We start from the raw sequence: 15,516 nt of genomic DNA, 5'->3' as shown, positions 1-15,516 counted from the left end.
ACCCAGGTGCAGCTGGTGCGGTCAGGGCTGAGTTGAGGAAGCCTGGGGCATCAGCGAAGGTGTCCTGCACGGCTTCTTGATACACCTTCAGCGCCTACGACATGCACTGGGTGTGACTGGCCCCTCAACACGGGCTTGAGAGGATGGACAGATTGACAGCAAAGATGGTGGACAAAGTATGCACAGAAGTTCCAGGGCAGAGTCACGCTGGCTGCAGACACATCCACCAGCACCGCCTAAATGGAGCTGAGCAGTCTGAGGTCTGAGGTCATGGCTCTTTATTACTGTCTGAGACACACAGTGTGAACACCCACATCCTGAGGGTGTCAGAAACCCTGAGGTGCAGGGCGGCTGTGCTGGGAGAGGAGAGGAGAGAAATGATGGTTTTCCTGACTTCTCGTCACCAAGAGTCTGGAGTCTGAGAGATCAGATCATGTTCTCGTGGGATACTGGTGTTTTTGAGCAAGATCTCAAGATAACAAATATATGAAAGAAAGATGCGAGATAAAGATTTACCTCCAAAGGTTTATGGATTTTTATCACTTTTTTATCGGGGCTATTGAGAGCCTCACTGTTCTTGGGAATGTTAGGTGAGGCATTATCCGGGGTATTTGGTTAATATCAAGTTTGGGATTCTTGTTCTGTAGAGTGTCCTGGAAAGTCCTCTGGCTCATTCCTTCTCTTTAAAAGTGGTATCGTCCTTGGGGAACCCAAGGATGAATTTCTATTTCCCAGTCTCTGCCAAGCAGCCCACACGTGGCATCCAGTCAGACGCCACGAGCTGGCTGCAGGCTCAGGGCCGACATGTGCACAGGCCCCGATCAGTCTGTGGCAGCGCATTGCTCCTCCCGGACCACGGCCTGCAGCGCCCTGTCCCCAGGGGCGTGCTTGTGGTCCCCTCGTAAGAGGGCGCCATGTGGGAGACACTGGGTAATGTGAGACTCACGTCCTGGCCTGTATTTCTCTGCTGACCATTGTGTCAGGTTCCCACACACACGGGGCTCAAATAAACACACATGTATTCCATTCCAGTCCACAGTCCAGAGTACGATGGCAGTTTCACTGGGTTGGAATCCAGGGGTGGCAGGACCACAGTCCCAAGGCTCTCAGGGTCTGAATGCTTCTGTGCTCCCAGAATTCATGTTTGGAATTCTTAGGATAATGATGTTAGAATCGGGGTCCTAGGTGGGTGCTTAGGTCATGAGAGTGGACTCCCTTGTGAATGGGGTTGGAGTCTTTCTAAGAAGCCCCAGAGAACATGCCTGTCCCCATCCACCAGGTGGGAACCCAGAAGGAAGGTGCCTGGTGTGAACCAGGAAGGGTGTCCTCACCAGAAGGCAGCCTCACTGGTGTCCTTACCTGGGGCTTCCAGTCTCCAGGAGTGTGGGAAATAAAGGCTTGTTTACAGACCACCCCACCTGAGCTCCTGTCATGCCCCCCAAATGGATAAAGTCAGGGACAATCTGCTTCGTTGCCGTATCCTGTCTAGAGCTTCACTGCCTGCATCCCTGGCTCTCAGCCACTTCCTTCATCTGCAAAACCCAGCAGCACCCTCCATCAGTGGTCACTTCTCCCAGGGTCTGACGTCCTTGGCCTCCCTCTGAGGAACACAGTTGTGGTTTCAACGGAGCCACATGATAATCCAGGAAAATCCAAAATTTCTAAACCTCTAAATTAGTCACATTTTCCAAAGCCCCTTATGCCATGTGAGATGACATTCATAGACTCAATGAATGATTCAGACAAACACAGTCCAACTTCAGCCCTGCAAATACATCCATCCCACAGGCCCATTACACTTAGCAAATCACAGAAATCCTCCAAAATGTCAACCTAAGAATTGACACTAAATTATAATGTCAATTATAATAAAGATTACAGAGCAATGGTGGTCTAAATACCATCAACTGGAAGTCCCGAATCTAGTCCTCTAACTCAGCTATGCTTGAGGATTTGTGTTCTAAAATACAGCACTAAGACAGGAATATCTCAGCTACAAGGAGTTTCACTCCATAAAAAGGATGAATGTAAGTCAGAAGGGACCCCTGGTCCCAGTGTGCACGTGAGCTCAATCCCTGCCGTTGTGTCTGACTCTTTGTGGCCCTATGGACTGTAGGCTGCCAGGCTGCTCTGTGCATGGGACTCTCCAGGCCAAGAATACTGGAGTGGGTTGGTATTTCCTCCTCCAGGGGATCTTCCCGACCCAGGAACTGAACCCAAGTCTCCTATATTTCCTTCACGTCAAGGAGATTCTTCACTGCTGAGCCATCAGGGAGGCCCCACTGACCCCGACAGTGTTTAAGTCCATCCATGCAAACCCTACCAAGTTCAGGGTCTGGGAATAATCTTCTTTGGCTCCTGTCCCAGCCTCTGGGCCTATTGATCTGGCCCCTTACTTTCCATTCCCTTCTTTGGAAGGTGGTGCATGTTTGAAGCTGAGCACTTTCACCAGCCTGTTTCCTGCTGCTGGGATCTTGAACCATTGCCATGACCCTTGAATAAAAAACGATTGAGGATGGTGCATGATCCTTTCTGTTCAGTGTTGAATTTGATTTGCTAATAGTTATTGAGAAGTTTTGCATTAAATTCATCAAAGGTATGTTTTATAAAAGTCCCTAGGTAAGCTTTCTTTTCCTAGACTGTTGCTCAAGAAAAATTTTTAAATTATTATTATAAAATTCAGTTTAGACACAAATGATCAGTCTGTTCATGTTGTCTCCTTCATCTTGATTCAGTTCTGCAGGTTTTATAGTTTAGGAATTTGTCCATATCTTCTAGATTTCCAATTTGTTGGCATACAGCTGTTTGTAAAAATAACATATGATTTTTTGTATCTCTGTGGTATTAGCTTTATGTCTTTTCTATTTTTTATTTTTATTCCAGTAAACTCGTTTTCCTCCTCTGAAGACTGGCTAAAGATTTATGGTTTTGTTTGTCTTAGCAAAAATGACAACAACAACAAAAAGAAGCCATCTGTTTATTTCACTGATCGTTTTCACTGTTTTGTCTGTGTGTATATGTGTGTTCATCTCAATATTATTAATTTCTGCACTTTTTGTAATTTCCCTCCTTCCACTGCCTCTGGGCTCCTTTAGTGTTTTATAGTTTTTTTAGTTTTCTAGTTTTGTAGGTAGTAAGTTCGACTGTTTACTTCCAGATTCTTGAAGAAGGCCGGTATCACTGTCAGCTTTCATTTCAGAAATACTTGGCAGACACAGAGTTTAGAGATAAGTGTGTGTTACTCGATCAGTCATGTCTGACACCTTGTGACCCCATTGACTGTAGCCTGCCAGTCTTGTTTATCCTTTCCAGGTAAGAATACTGGTGTGGGTTGCCATTTCCTACTCCAGGGAATCTTTCATACTCGGGGATTGAACCCAGGTCTCCTACATTGCAAATAGATTCTTTACCACAAGAGGCAAATTTCTCATTATCTACAGAACACTGTAGATAGAAAACCCTAAAGACTCCACACAAAACTACTAGACCACACTCATCCAGAGAGGACTGAACTCAACAGGTCAGAGTGGGTACCAGTGTCTGATTGCTCACGACTTAGGAGTTGCTGGGGATTCTCTGGATCCCACTTCTGATGCCATAAGCTAAACCCCATAATAGACCAAGGCAGTGGAATTGGGGATGAGATCTACAGTCTTCCAGTACCTTGAGATGAGAAGCATATTTGGCTTTTACAGGTAGTCCAATGGGATCACAAGATCAGAGAAAGTGCAGGAGAGAGGAAACCCTGTTAGGTGATGCACACAAGACCCCACTGGCTTTGACGATAGACGAAGGTGTTGAGCCGAGGGATGAGGACACATGTAGAAGCTCAGTGACCTGGATGCCAGAGGCCCACAGTTCTAGGGTCACCCTCAGGGGTCCTGATCACAGTGCATACCATCTGGGACATTTGATCCCACAAACTGAGGCAGAGTGAGGAGGGACCTCTCCCCAGACCACATTCAGGTGTAGGGAAACAGGATCTGGTAAAGAAGACATGCTGGTGCAGAACCGCTATCGCCAAAGCCAGACCAAAAAGGGCTTTTCATAGACAGTAGGTTCTACCTCAGTCAGTGTTCAGGTGAGATCCCTGTGCTGAGGAAGAGCTGACCTGCCCCAGACGCGAAGGGGTGACGTCTCAGGGCAGGAAAGGGCCAGGGTCACTCAGACAGGGTGTCAGTCAGAGATGGGGACCCACACGGGTCTTTTCTGGCTCCAGGAGAGATAGCACCTCTGATGGCAGCACTCACCACCCCCGGAAAACCCACCTAAAGTCAGGACACGCGGTGACGGCCGTCATCCCCAGTCTACATGCTCACAGCCGGGATGCAGGTGCGAGGCCACAGCCCCAGGGCCACAGGGAGACGGGGGAGCTGAGCTCTGCTCTCCAGCACTGCTGACTCAGAGGACCTCAGGCTCCGTCCAGGACACGGAGACCCTGGGCTCGGGAAAGCTGCTCTCAGTGGGGTTTTCAAGGGAACCTGCTTCCTGAGGAGGGGCTTTCCTCTGACCATGCTGCCCTCACACTGCATGCCATTCACTGTGAAGGTTTACCTCCAAGAACCATGCGTGTTCTCTCACCGCTGTGGTGGGGACTATGTTCCCTGAGCTCCCATCTCACGGCAGGGGCACAGAGTGGAAGAAATAAGCACTTTGTGGAGCAGGGAGTCTGTGCAGAGTGACCAGGGCACCTGCCCAGCAGGTCAGAGCACCAGGAGCTCCCGGGCGCTGTCTGTCCTTAGTAATTGGTAGCCTCAAAGTTCTCAATATCCACCCTCAAGAAGCAGGTCCTGAGGTTCACAAATTCCTGCAGACACTCAGTTGTGTGCAGAAAAATGCAGGACAGGCCACCTGGCAAGTCAGCCATGCTGGGAAGACGAGCATCTCAGCAGAAACGACTACTTTGTCCGCAAAATTACCTGCATGGTTAGTTGTTAGGAGCAACCCCACCTCCGGAGCAGCTCTTAATTTTAAACTGCTCCTGGTGAAGAAATATCCTCACCACTTAAGGGAAATAATAAATCCTTTGGGAGTTATGATAAAATTTAAATTGTACTGAGTATATGTGAGTTAAATGCAATTATTATGTGCATTTTATTTGCAAGGTATTAGCATCCTGTTTATAAGCATAAGCTAAAGCAGAAAAAAAAAAACAAATAACAGTTTCTGACAGCTATGCAGACCCTGAGTCTGCAGTGCAGGGTAGACAAGTGAAGAGACGGACATTCATGGGATTACTCTCTTCCCCAAATCTGTGACTGACACTTGGCCACATCTTTTTTCCTGACCAGCCCTTCCACATCCTTTCGTTTCTGGACACAGAGGACCCCGAATATTGGGAGGGGAACTACAGCAAGGGGCTGAGTTCTCTGAAGGCACAGTCAGCACCCACTTTCACAGGGGGAGCCTCATAGACAGGGCCCTCCAGTCACTGCTTTCTGCTTTTTATGCAGAGGCCCCTCCCACATGCAAAGATCCACTCAGGTCACAGGCTGGAAACAAAGCACCAGGTCACTTAAATTCGGGCTCCGCCTCAGGCTTGAAGAGATTTCAGGAGCGGTGCCTCTCATCTGCTCGAAGATGAGCCCACTGTGGACCTTCCTCTTCGTGCTGTCAGCTCCCAGCGGTGAGTGTCTCTGGGTCAGACATGGGCACGTGGGGGAGCTGCATCTGAGCCCGCGAGTCACCGTGCTTCTCTCTGTCCACAGGGGTCCTGTCCCAGGTGCAGCTGCAGGAGTCGGGACCCAGCCTGGTGAAGCCCTCGCAGACCCTCTCCCTCACCTGCGCTGTCTCCGGATTCTCACTCACCAGCTGTGCTGTAGGCTGGGTCCGCCAGGCTCCAGGGAAGGCGCTGGAGTGGGTTGGTGCCATAGGTTATAGCGGAAGCACAGGCTATAACGCAGCCCTGAAATCCCGGCTCAGCATCACCAGGGACACCTCCAAGAGCCAAGTCTCTCTCTCACTGAGCAGCGTGACGCCTGAGGACACGGCCGTCTATTACTGTGCAAGAGACACAGTGAGGGGAAGTCAGCGTGAGCCCAGACAAAAACCTCCTGCATGGGCGCCCACGACCACCAGGGGGCGCTCAGGGCCGCCACGTTCAGGACTGCGCGCAGGAGCAGGTGCCCCGGGGGCGCCGGGAGGGACCTTGTGTTAGAATCTGGTTTTCTTGTCCCGCCCAGCGATTCCCTGGAAACCTCCTCTGTGTCCTCACTCTTCCGTTATTGTGGCCCATACTGCTTGCACTAGTCTTTTCATAGTTTTTGCGTTTCTCTCCAGTATCGCTGTGTCTTTAACACATATGTCTGTGTGAATCACACACCCACACACACGTGGTCTAGTACTCAGGGACGTGTGCTTTCTGTTTCTTCTTCTCAAAGAGGCTCAGTACAACTCTGAGTCACCATCCCTCATTTTTTTAATTAATTAACTTTTTAATTGAATGAAAATTGCTTTACAGACTTCTGTTGTTTTCTGTCAAACGTCAGCATGAATCAGCCATACATATACATATATCCCCTCCCTTTTGAACCTCCCTCCCATCTCCCTCCCCAACCCAGCTCTGTAGGTTGATACAGAGCCCATATTTGAGTTTCCTCAGTCATACAGCCATTCCCGTTGGCTATCCATTTTACATGAAGCAATGCAAGTTTCCCTACATCTCACCCTTTCCTCCCCACCTCATGGCTATACGTCTATCTTCTCTGTCTCTTCCTCCAATGCTGCCCTTTAATTAATTATTCAGTACCATGTCTGTAGGTTCCGTATATATGCATTGGAATACAATATTTCTCTTTCACTTTCTTACTTACTTCACTCTGTCTAAAGGACTCTAGGTTCATCCACCTCATCAGAACTGACTCAAATGTGTCCCTTTCTATGGCTGAGTAATCCTCCATTGTGTATAGGTACCACAGCTTCTTTATCCATCTATCTGTCGATGGACATCTCGGTTGCATCCATGTTCTAGCTATTGTAAGTAGTGCTGCAGAGAACAATGGATTACATGTGTCTCTTTCAATTTTTGTTTCCTCAGGGTATGTGCCTAGGAGTGGGATTGCTGGGTCATATGGCTGTTTTATCCTAGTTTTTTAAGGAATCTCCATACCGTCTTCCAGAGTGGCTGTATCAATTTACATTCCCGTCAACAGTGCAAAAGCAATCCCTTTTCTCCACGCCCTCTCCAGCATTTATTGTTGGTAGACTTTTTGATGCTGGCCATTCTGACTGGTGTGAGGTGATATCTCATCATGGTTTTGATTTGCTTTCTCTAATAATGAGCAATGTTGTGCATCTTTTCATGCTTTTGTTAGCTTTCTCTATGTCTTCTTTGGAGAAATGTCTGTTTAGGTCTTTTTGCCACTTTTTGATTGGGCTGTTGGTTTTCCTAGCATTGAGTTGTGTGCTGCTTATGTATTTTGGAAATGAATGCTTTGTCAGTTGTTGCATTTGCTATTATTTTCTCCCATTCTGAGAGTTGTCTTGTCACCTTGCTCTAGTTTCCTTTGCTGTGCAAATGCTTTGAAGCTTAGTCAGGTACAACATGTTTACTTTTGGTTTTATTTCCATTCCTCTAGGAGGTGGGTCATAGAGGACCTTGCTTTCTCTTATGTCATTGAGTGTTCTGCCTATGTCTTCCTCTATAGGGAAAACAATAAAGGGTTTTATAGTTTCTGGTTTTATATTTAGGTATTTAACCCATTTTGAGTTTATCTTTGTTTATGGTGTTAGGAAGTGTTCCAATTTTATTCGTTTGCATATAGCTGCCCAGTTTTTCCAGTACCACATATTGAAGAGGCTTTTCTCCATTCTATACTCTTGCCTCCTTTGCCCAGAATAAGGTGCCCGTGTGTGGGGGGGTTTGTTTCTGGGCTTTCTAGCTTGCTCCATTGTCTATATTTCTGTTTCTGTGCCAGTACCCTACTGTCTTGTGATGACTGTAGCTTTGTAGTGTAATCTGAAGTCAGCAAGGTTCATTCCTCCAGCTCCATTTTTCTTTCTCAAGACTGCTTTGGCTATTTGGGGTCTTTTGTGTTTCCATATGAGTTGGGAAATTTTTTGCTCTAGTTCTGTGAAAAATGCCCTTGGTCATTTGATAGGGATCACGTTGAATCTGTAGATTGCATTTGGTACTATAGTCATTTTCACAATATTGATTCTTCCTACCCTGGAACATGGAATATCTCTACATCTGTTTATGTCATCTTTGATTTCTTTCCTTAGTGTCTTATAATTTTTTGTGGACAGTTCTTTTGTCTCCTTAGGTAAGTTTATTCCTAGATATTTAAGTCTTTTTGTTGCAATGGTGAATGGGATCCATTCCTTAATTTCTCTTCCTGATTTTTCACTGTTAGCATATGGAAATGCAAGTGATTTCTGTGTACCGATATTGTATCATGCAATATTGCTAAATTCACTAATTAGCTCTAGTAATTTTCTGATACTAATTTTAGGGTTTGTTTTGTACAATATCATGTCATCTGCAATCAGTGAGAGCGTTACTTCTTCTTTTCCCATCTGGATTCCTTTTATTACTTTTGATTCTGATTGCTGTAGCTAGGACTTCCAGAACCATGTTGAGTAACAGTGCTGAAAGTGGACACGCTTGTCTTGTTCCTGATCTTAGGCGGAATGTTTTCAGTTTTTCACATTGAGACATATCTTTGAGAATAATGAGACAGTGAGAATAATGTTTGCCATAGGCTTATAATATATGGCCTTTACTATGTTGAGATAGGTTCCTTCTATGGACATTTTTGAAGAGTTTGAATCATAAATGAGTGCTGAATTTTGTCAAAGTCTTTTTTTCTGTGTCTCTTGAGATTATCATATGGTTTTTTTCTTTCAATTTGTTAATATGGCATATCACATTGATCTATTTGCACGTATTGAAGAATCCTTGCATTCTTGGAATAAACCCAACTTGATCATGGTGTATGAGGTTTTTTTTTTTTTTTTTAATGTGTTGCTAAATTCTGTTCTCTAAAATTTTGTTGAGGACTTTTGCATTTATGTTCACCAGTCATATTGGCCTATAGTTTTCTTTTTTGTGTTGTCTTGCCCAGTTTTGGTATCAGGGTGATGGTGGCCTCGTAGAATGAGTTTGGAAGTGTTCCTTCCTCTGAAATTTTTGGGAAGAGTTTTAGAAGGATAGATATTAGCTTTTCTATAAATGTTTAACAGAATTCTCATCTGAAGCCATCTGGTCCTGGGTTCTTTTTTTTTTTTTTTTTTGGAAATTTTTAACACAGCTTCAATTTCAATGTTTGAAATTGGGTTGTTCATAATTTCTATTAATTCCTGGTTCAGTCTTTGAAGACTGAACATTTTTAAGAAACTGTCCATTTCTTCCAGGTTATCCATTTTATTGCCATATAGTTGTTCATAATAGTCTCTTATAATCCTTTGTATTTCTCCATTCTCTGTTGTAACCTCTCCTTTTTCATTTCTAATTTTGTTTATACTTGATTCTTCTCTTTTTTTCTTGATGAGTCTGGCTAAAGGCTTGCCAATTTTGTTTTTCTTTTCAAAGAACCAGCTGTTAGTTTTATTAATCTTTACTTTTGTTTCTTTTGTTTCTTTTTCACTTATTTTTGCTCTTATGTTTATGATTTCTTTCCTTCTACTAATTTGGAGGGGTTTTGCTCTTCTTTTCACAGTTGTTTTAGGTGTAAATTTCCATTCTCTATTCGATGTTTTTCTTGTTTCTTGAGGTAAGATTGCATTGCTATAAACTTCCCTCTTAGACCTGCTTTTGCTGCATCCCATAGGTTTTGAGTTGTCATGTTTTTGTTGTCATTTTTTCTAGAAAATGTTTGATTTCTCTTTTTGTTTCTTCAGTAACCTGTTGGTTATTTAGAAATGTGTTGTTTAATCTCCATGAGTTTGTGTTTCTTACAGTTTTTTTTTTTTTTTTCTTGTAATTGATATCTAGACTCACAGTGCTGTGGTCAGAGAAGATGCTTGATATGATTTCAATTTTCTTAAATTAACTGAGGTTTGTTTTGTGACCCAAGATGTGGTCTATCCTGGAGAATGTTCCATGTGCACTTGAGAAGAAAGTGTATTCTTCTGCATTTGGATGGAATGTCCTGAAGATATCAATGAGATCCATCTCAATTAATGTATCATTTAAGACTTGTGTTTCCTTATTAATTTTCTGTTTTGATGATCTGTCCATTGGTGTGAGTGGGGTGTTAAAGTCTCCTACTCTTATTGTGTTCCTCTCAATTTCTCCTTTTATGTCTGTTAGTGTTTGTCTTATGTACTGAGGTGCTCCTATGTTGGGCACACAGATATTTGCAGTTGTCGTGTCTTCCTCCTGGACTGATGCCTTGATCATTATGCAGTGTCCTTCCTCATCTCTTGTAATCTTCTTTATGTTAAGGCCTCTTTTGTCTGATATGAGTGAAAGGTTGTTGCTGAATCATGCAAAGACGCCAGGGCTCTTGGCCTCCGGAGAAGAATTCAATCCAGGGCCGGAGACGAGGCTGGATGGCTCAGAGCTTTTGTGTAATAAAGTATTATTAATGTATAAAGGAGATAGAGAAAGCTTCTGACATAGACATCAGAAGGGGGTAGAAAGAGTACCCCCTTGCTAGTCTTAGCACTGGAATTATATGCTCTCAAATTAGTTATTACAGTGAATCAAAAGAATGTCTAGAGGTTGTAAAGACCTCACCAGCCCCACTCCCATGATTCGCATTTTGAGATAACAGGATTGGCCTGAAGGTTTTTCAGAGACTGTCCTCAAGCAGCATATATTATTGTTATATAATCCTAAGGAATGTAGAGGGGGAGAAAAGTTTGTCCTTTCTTCCTCCTTGAGAATTCCAGACCCCTCTCTCCATGCGGACCCCTCGACTTCTTATCAACCTGCCTAGGAATTGACTCTCTCATGAGGATTGCTATGCCAGCTTTCTTTTGCTTCCCATTTGCATGGAATATATATTTCTATCCTCTCACTTTCAGTCTATATGTGTCTTTAGGTCTGAAGTGGGATTCTTATAGACAGCACATATATGGGTCTGATTTTTTTATTCATTCAGCCAGACTGTGATTTTTGGCTGGAGCACTTAATCCATTTACATTTAAAGTAATTATTGACATATATGTTCCTATTGCTGTTTTCTTAATTGTTTGGGGTTGGTTTTGTAGGATCTTTTTCTTCTTTTTTATTTCTTGACTATATAAGACCCTTTAACATTTGTTGTAAAATTGGTTTGGTGTTACTGATTTTTCTCAACTTTTCCTTGTCTGAAAGGTTTTTATTTCTCCATTAATTTTGAATGAGATCCTTGCTGGGTACCGTAATCTTCACTGTAGATTTTTCCCTTTCAGTACTTTAAATATATCCTGCCATTCCCTTCTGGCCTGCAGAGTTTCTGCTGAAAGCTCAGTCATTAAGCATATTGAGTTTCCCTTGTATGTTACTTGTTGATTCTCCCTTGCTGCTTTTAATATTCTTTCTTTGTGTTTAGTCTTTACTAGCTTGATCAATATGTGTCTTGTCATGTTTTTTCCTTGGGTTTATCCTGTATGGGACTCTTTGTATCTCTTGGACTTGACTGACTATTTCCTTTTCCATGTTGATGAAATTTTCAAGTTTAATCTCTTCAAAAATTTTCTCACAGCCTTTGTTTTCCTCTTCTTTTTGGGGACCCATATAATTCAAATGCTGGTGGATTTGATATTGTCCCAGAGGTATCTCAGACTGTAATCGGTTCTCTTCATTCTTTTTACTTTATTCTGCTCTTCAGAAATTCTTTCCACCATTTTATCTTCCAGCTCACTGATTTGTTCTTCTGTTTCTGCTATTGATTCCTTCTACCGTATTTTAATATAGGTAATTTTGTTGTTTGTCTCTGTATGTTTATCGTTTAGATCTTCTAGATCATTGTTAACTGATTCTTGCATTTTCTCCATTTTGTTTTCAAGGCTTTTGATCATGTTTACTATCATTATTCTGAATTCCTATTCAGGTAGTTTGCCTATTTCCTCTTCATTTATTTGGATTTCTGTGTTTCTAGTTTCTTCCTTCATCTGTGTAGTATTTTTCTGCCTTTTCATTCTTTTCTTAAATTTGTTGTGTTTGAGGTCTCCTTTTCCCAGGCTTCAAGATTGATTCTTTCTTCCTTTTGGTTTCTGTCCTCCTAAAGTTGGCCCAGTGGTTTGTGTAAGCTTTGTATAGGGTGACAGTTGTGCTGAATTTTTGTCTGTCTGTTTGCTTTTCCTCTGCTGGGAAAAGTCAAGTGAGGTTGTAATCCTGCCTGCTGATGATTGGGTTTGTATTTTTGTTTTGTTTGTTGTTTAGATGAGGCGTCCTGTACAGGGTGCTACTGGTGGTTGGGCTATGGTGGGCCTTGTATTCAAGTGGTCTCCTTTATGTGAGTTCTCACACTTTGATACACCCTAGGGCTAGTTCTCTGGTAACCTAGGGTCTTGGAGTCAGCGCTACCACTCCAAAGACTCAGGGCTTGATCTCTGGTCAGGAAAAAAGATTCCACAAGTGGTTCATTATGGCATTAGGTGAGATTAAAACAAATATCTAAAAAGGAGGAACCAAAGATGAACCACAGACAAATGGCAGTTACAAAATCAGGCAAATAATAATCAAAATGATGGAATATACACATATACATTTACACCCATGAGCAAAGTCAAAACAGTCCAACAAAAATAAAGTACAAGAGACTGACCTGGTGAAAAAAGGAAATAAAAAAATATATTAACCAAAGAAGAACAAAACTAATTAAAGTAGAAGGTGGGGAAAAAAAAAAAACCAAAAAACTAAAGCAAGGTGCCAAGTGGGGAATGAAGCAATGACAACAAACCTAACAAATATGTTCAGAGGCAAGGAAAGAAAGAACAGATAAGCAAAGTTAAATAGAGGTAGATGAAGAAGATTTATATATATTAAAAATTAACTGCAAGGGGGAAATAACAGTAGGAGAGTCAAACAAAGGAATAAATGTACAAAAAAATATAAGTTTAAAAAAAATATATTGACGAAGAGAGAAAAAAAAGGAAAACTCCACAGAACTGCAAAAGCTCAACATAGAGGCAGAGGTTTATAACAGCAATAAAATATGGGACTGAATATACAAAGCTATGTATACATTTAAAAGCAAAATCAGCTCAACAAAAAAAAGCACAATAGATTGACCAAGTGAACAAAGGAAACCAAAAATTTTGTCTATCAGAGCAAAACTAACTAAAACACAAATTGGAAAAGAAATCTTAAGCAAGGTGCCAATTGGGGGTAAAGCAATGAAAATAAAATTAACAAATATTTTGAGAGGAAAGGAAAGAAAGAAAAGAAAGAAAGAATAGATATGCAAAGTTAAATAGAGGTAAATGAAGATTTTTATACTTTAAAGATTAACTGCAAAGGGAAAATTACAGTAGGAAAAGCAAACAAAGGAAAAAATGTAGAAAAATAACAATAGTTTTTAAAAATTAAATTTGAAAAATGAGAAAAAATCAAAGGAAAACTCTCCAGAATTGCTAAAGGCTAACATAGAGGCAGAAGTTTATAAACCCAATAAAAAATGTGACTGAGAAAAAAGGACCAAATAAACCTCAAAAGCTTACTTAGATTTCATAGTGCCAATGAAATTGACAACTACAATGGAGGGGGAAATAAAACGAGAAAAAAAAAAGAAGAAAAGAATCCAAAGGAATCTACAGAACAAGTCAAAAAATAAGAATAATAAATGCTTTCCTTGAGTCACTGCTGCCAGTTTTCTCCGTCGCTAGGAGTCACAGTCTGCCACACCTCCCCAGGACGCGCTCCAACTCTGCTCATCTCTGGACCTGCTGTGGGGCGGCTCAGACTCTTACCTGGCTCTGCTCCTCTGTGTCCTGGCTCCCGTGTCCACAGCTATCAGACTAGTGCGTTTTCTTTTGCGGAAACTCTCAATGACCTTTTATATAATCTACCTAGTTGATCTTGTGGATTTAATCTGCACCTTGTACAGCTGGTGGGAAGGTTTTGCGTTTTCTTCCTTAGACACACTACCCCTGGGCTTCAATTGCAGTTTTATTTCCACCTCTGCATCTGGGTCATCCTCTGGGGTTTGCTCCTGAGGCTGCAGTGGAGGACTTGGGTTTGCGCCCGTGAGGGCAAGCGTGGAGGTGGTGTAGCTGATTGCATCGCAGCGGGTCTGGCAGCACCAGGCACTCAGGGGAGTTGGTGGCTAGGGCAGCAGGAAGCACAGTGCTCCAGAAGGATGTGAAACCAGTATTGGCCAATATGCTCCAGCATTCCTGCCTGGAGAACTCCCCGCCCTGACAAAGAGGCCTGGCAGGCCACAAACTGCGCGATCACAAAGAGCTGGGCACTAGCGAAGCGACCCTGCACACCGAGATGCAAGACTTTTTGGCCTGCGGCAGCTCTGCTTCAGTGAGAGCTGAGCGTGAATGGGGCACAGCTGCTTGGCTTGTGGGGACCCTGGCAGCACCAAGTGTGCAGGGACATGGGCTGCATGCACTGCAGGAGCTATGGCGCTATCAGAGTCTCATCTGGAGCCTCTTGTAGCTGATGATCAGAAGGCCTCCTTGGCCAGTCTTCCTCCACGGCTCCACTCATTCAGGCACTTAGAGGGCTCCCTTACCCAGGGTCTTCCTCTGCTGTTTGGCTTGTCGGGCACAGAGAGGGGCCCCCTGCCAGGGGTCCTAATCTGTAGATCAGCGTGTCAGGCACTTAAAGGGGCACCCTGGGTGGGGTCCTACTCTGTAGTTCAGTGCATCAGGCATTTGATGGGCCACTCTATTATTCAGCTGCCAATGCTGGTGTATGGGGGGAGAGAGGCTATTGTGACGGCTCCATCCCTTACACGTGACTCAGCAGTATCACTTTGCTTCCAGTGCTGCCCAGCTTTCCTCCACAGGCATTTCTTACCACAGTCTCCTCCCTCACATCCCCTCAACATGTCTCTCGACCATTAACAGCAGCCCTCACCATGGGATTGATCCACAGCCCCTAAAGTCCAGAGTAGGGTTGCTCTAGATGGGGAAATATACGGCATAAGGACCTTCACTTCAAACTGTCCCTCAAGAGCCGCACCTCCATATCCCGGAACACATCCAAGAAGCAGTGATCTCTGCCACTGATCTCTGTGGCCACCAAGGGAACAGCCGTGTATTACTGGGTGAGACACACAGGCGTGTGAGCCCAGACACACACCTTCCTGCAGGGAGACAGGAGAGGCTGAGTTCAGAGCCCTCAGGTCCCTCAGGACCCCCAGGGCACCCTCAGTGTGCACCGGGTCCAGCCTCAGCACCAGCTACATGTGGAGGATGAGTCTGCTCTCCTGCCACAGTCTGTGGTTTCCTCTCCATCTCTATTTTCCATGGAGCCCCCTATATTTATAACTAATTGCCAGCAACTCAAATTTAGAAACTTTGCTGTAATAGGAGGACACGCTCTCACCTCACCAAGGTCACAGGGTCATGAGGACACATTCTCACCTCACCAAGGCCACAGGGTCATGAGGACACGTCCTCACCTCACCA

General features: G+C 43.7%; 1 gene segment (V, D, J or C); it reads left to right on the top strand.

Moving 5' to 3' along the window:
• Nucleotides 1–5,580: 5,580 nt before the first annotated feature.
• LOC136155130 (immunoglobulin heavy variable 4-59-like) overlaps nucleotides 5,581–15,516 on the top strand; it is a 28,011-nt gene continuing 18,075 nt past the window's right edge. The window contains 2 exon segments of the V gene segment in view: nucleotides 5,581–5,626; nucleotides 5,709–6,016. Coding sequence covers nucleotides 5,581–5,626; nucleotides 5,709–6,016 — 354 coding nt within the window.

The sequence above is a fragment of the Muntiacus reevesi genome, assembly GCF_963930625.1.
Source record: "Muntiacus reevesi chromosome 15 unlocalized genomic scaffold, mMunRee1.1 SUPER_15_unloc_1, whole genome shotgun sequence".
Classification (NCBI taxonomy): domain Eukaryota; kingdom Metazoa; phylum Chordata; class Mammalia; order Artiodactyla; family Cervidae; genus Muntiacus; species Muntiacus reevesi.
Note: the sequence above shows the minus strand (reverse complement) of the source record. Positions and strands in the feature narration are given on the sequence as shown.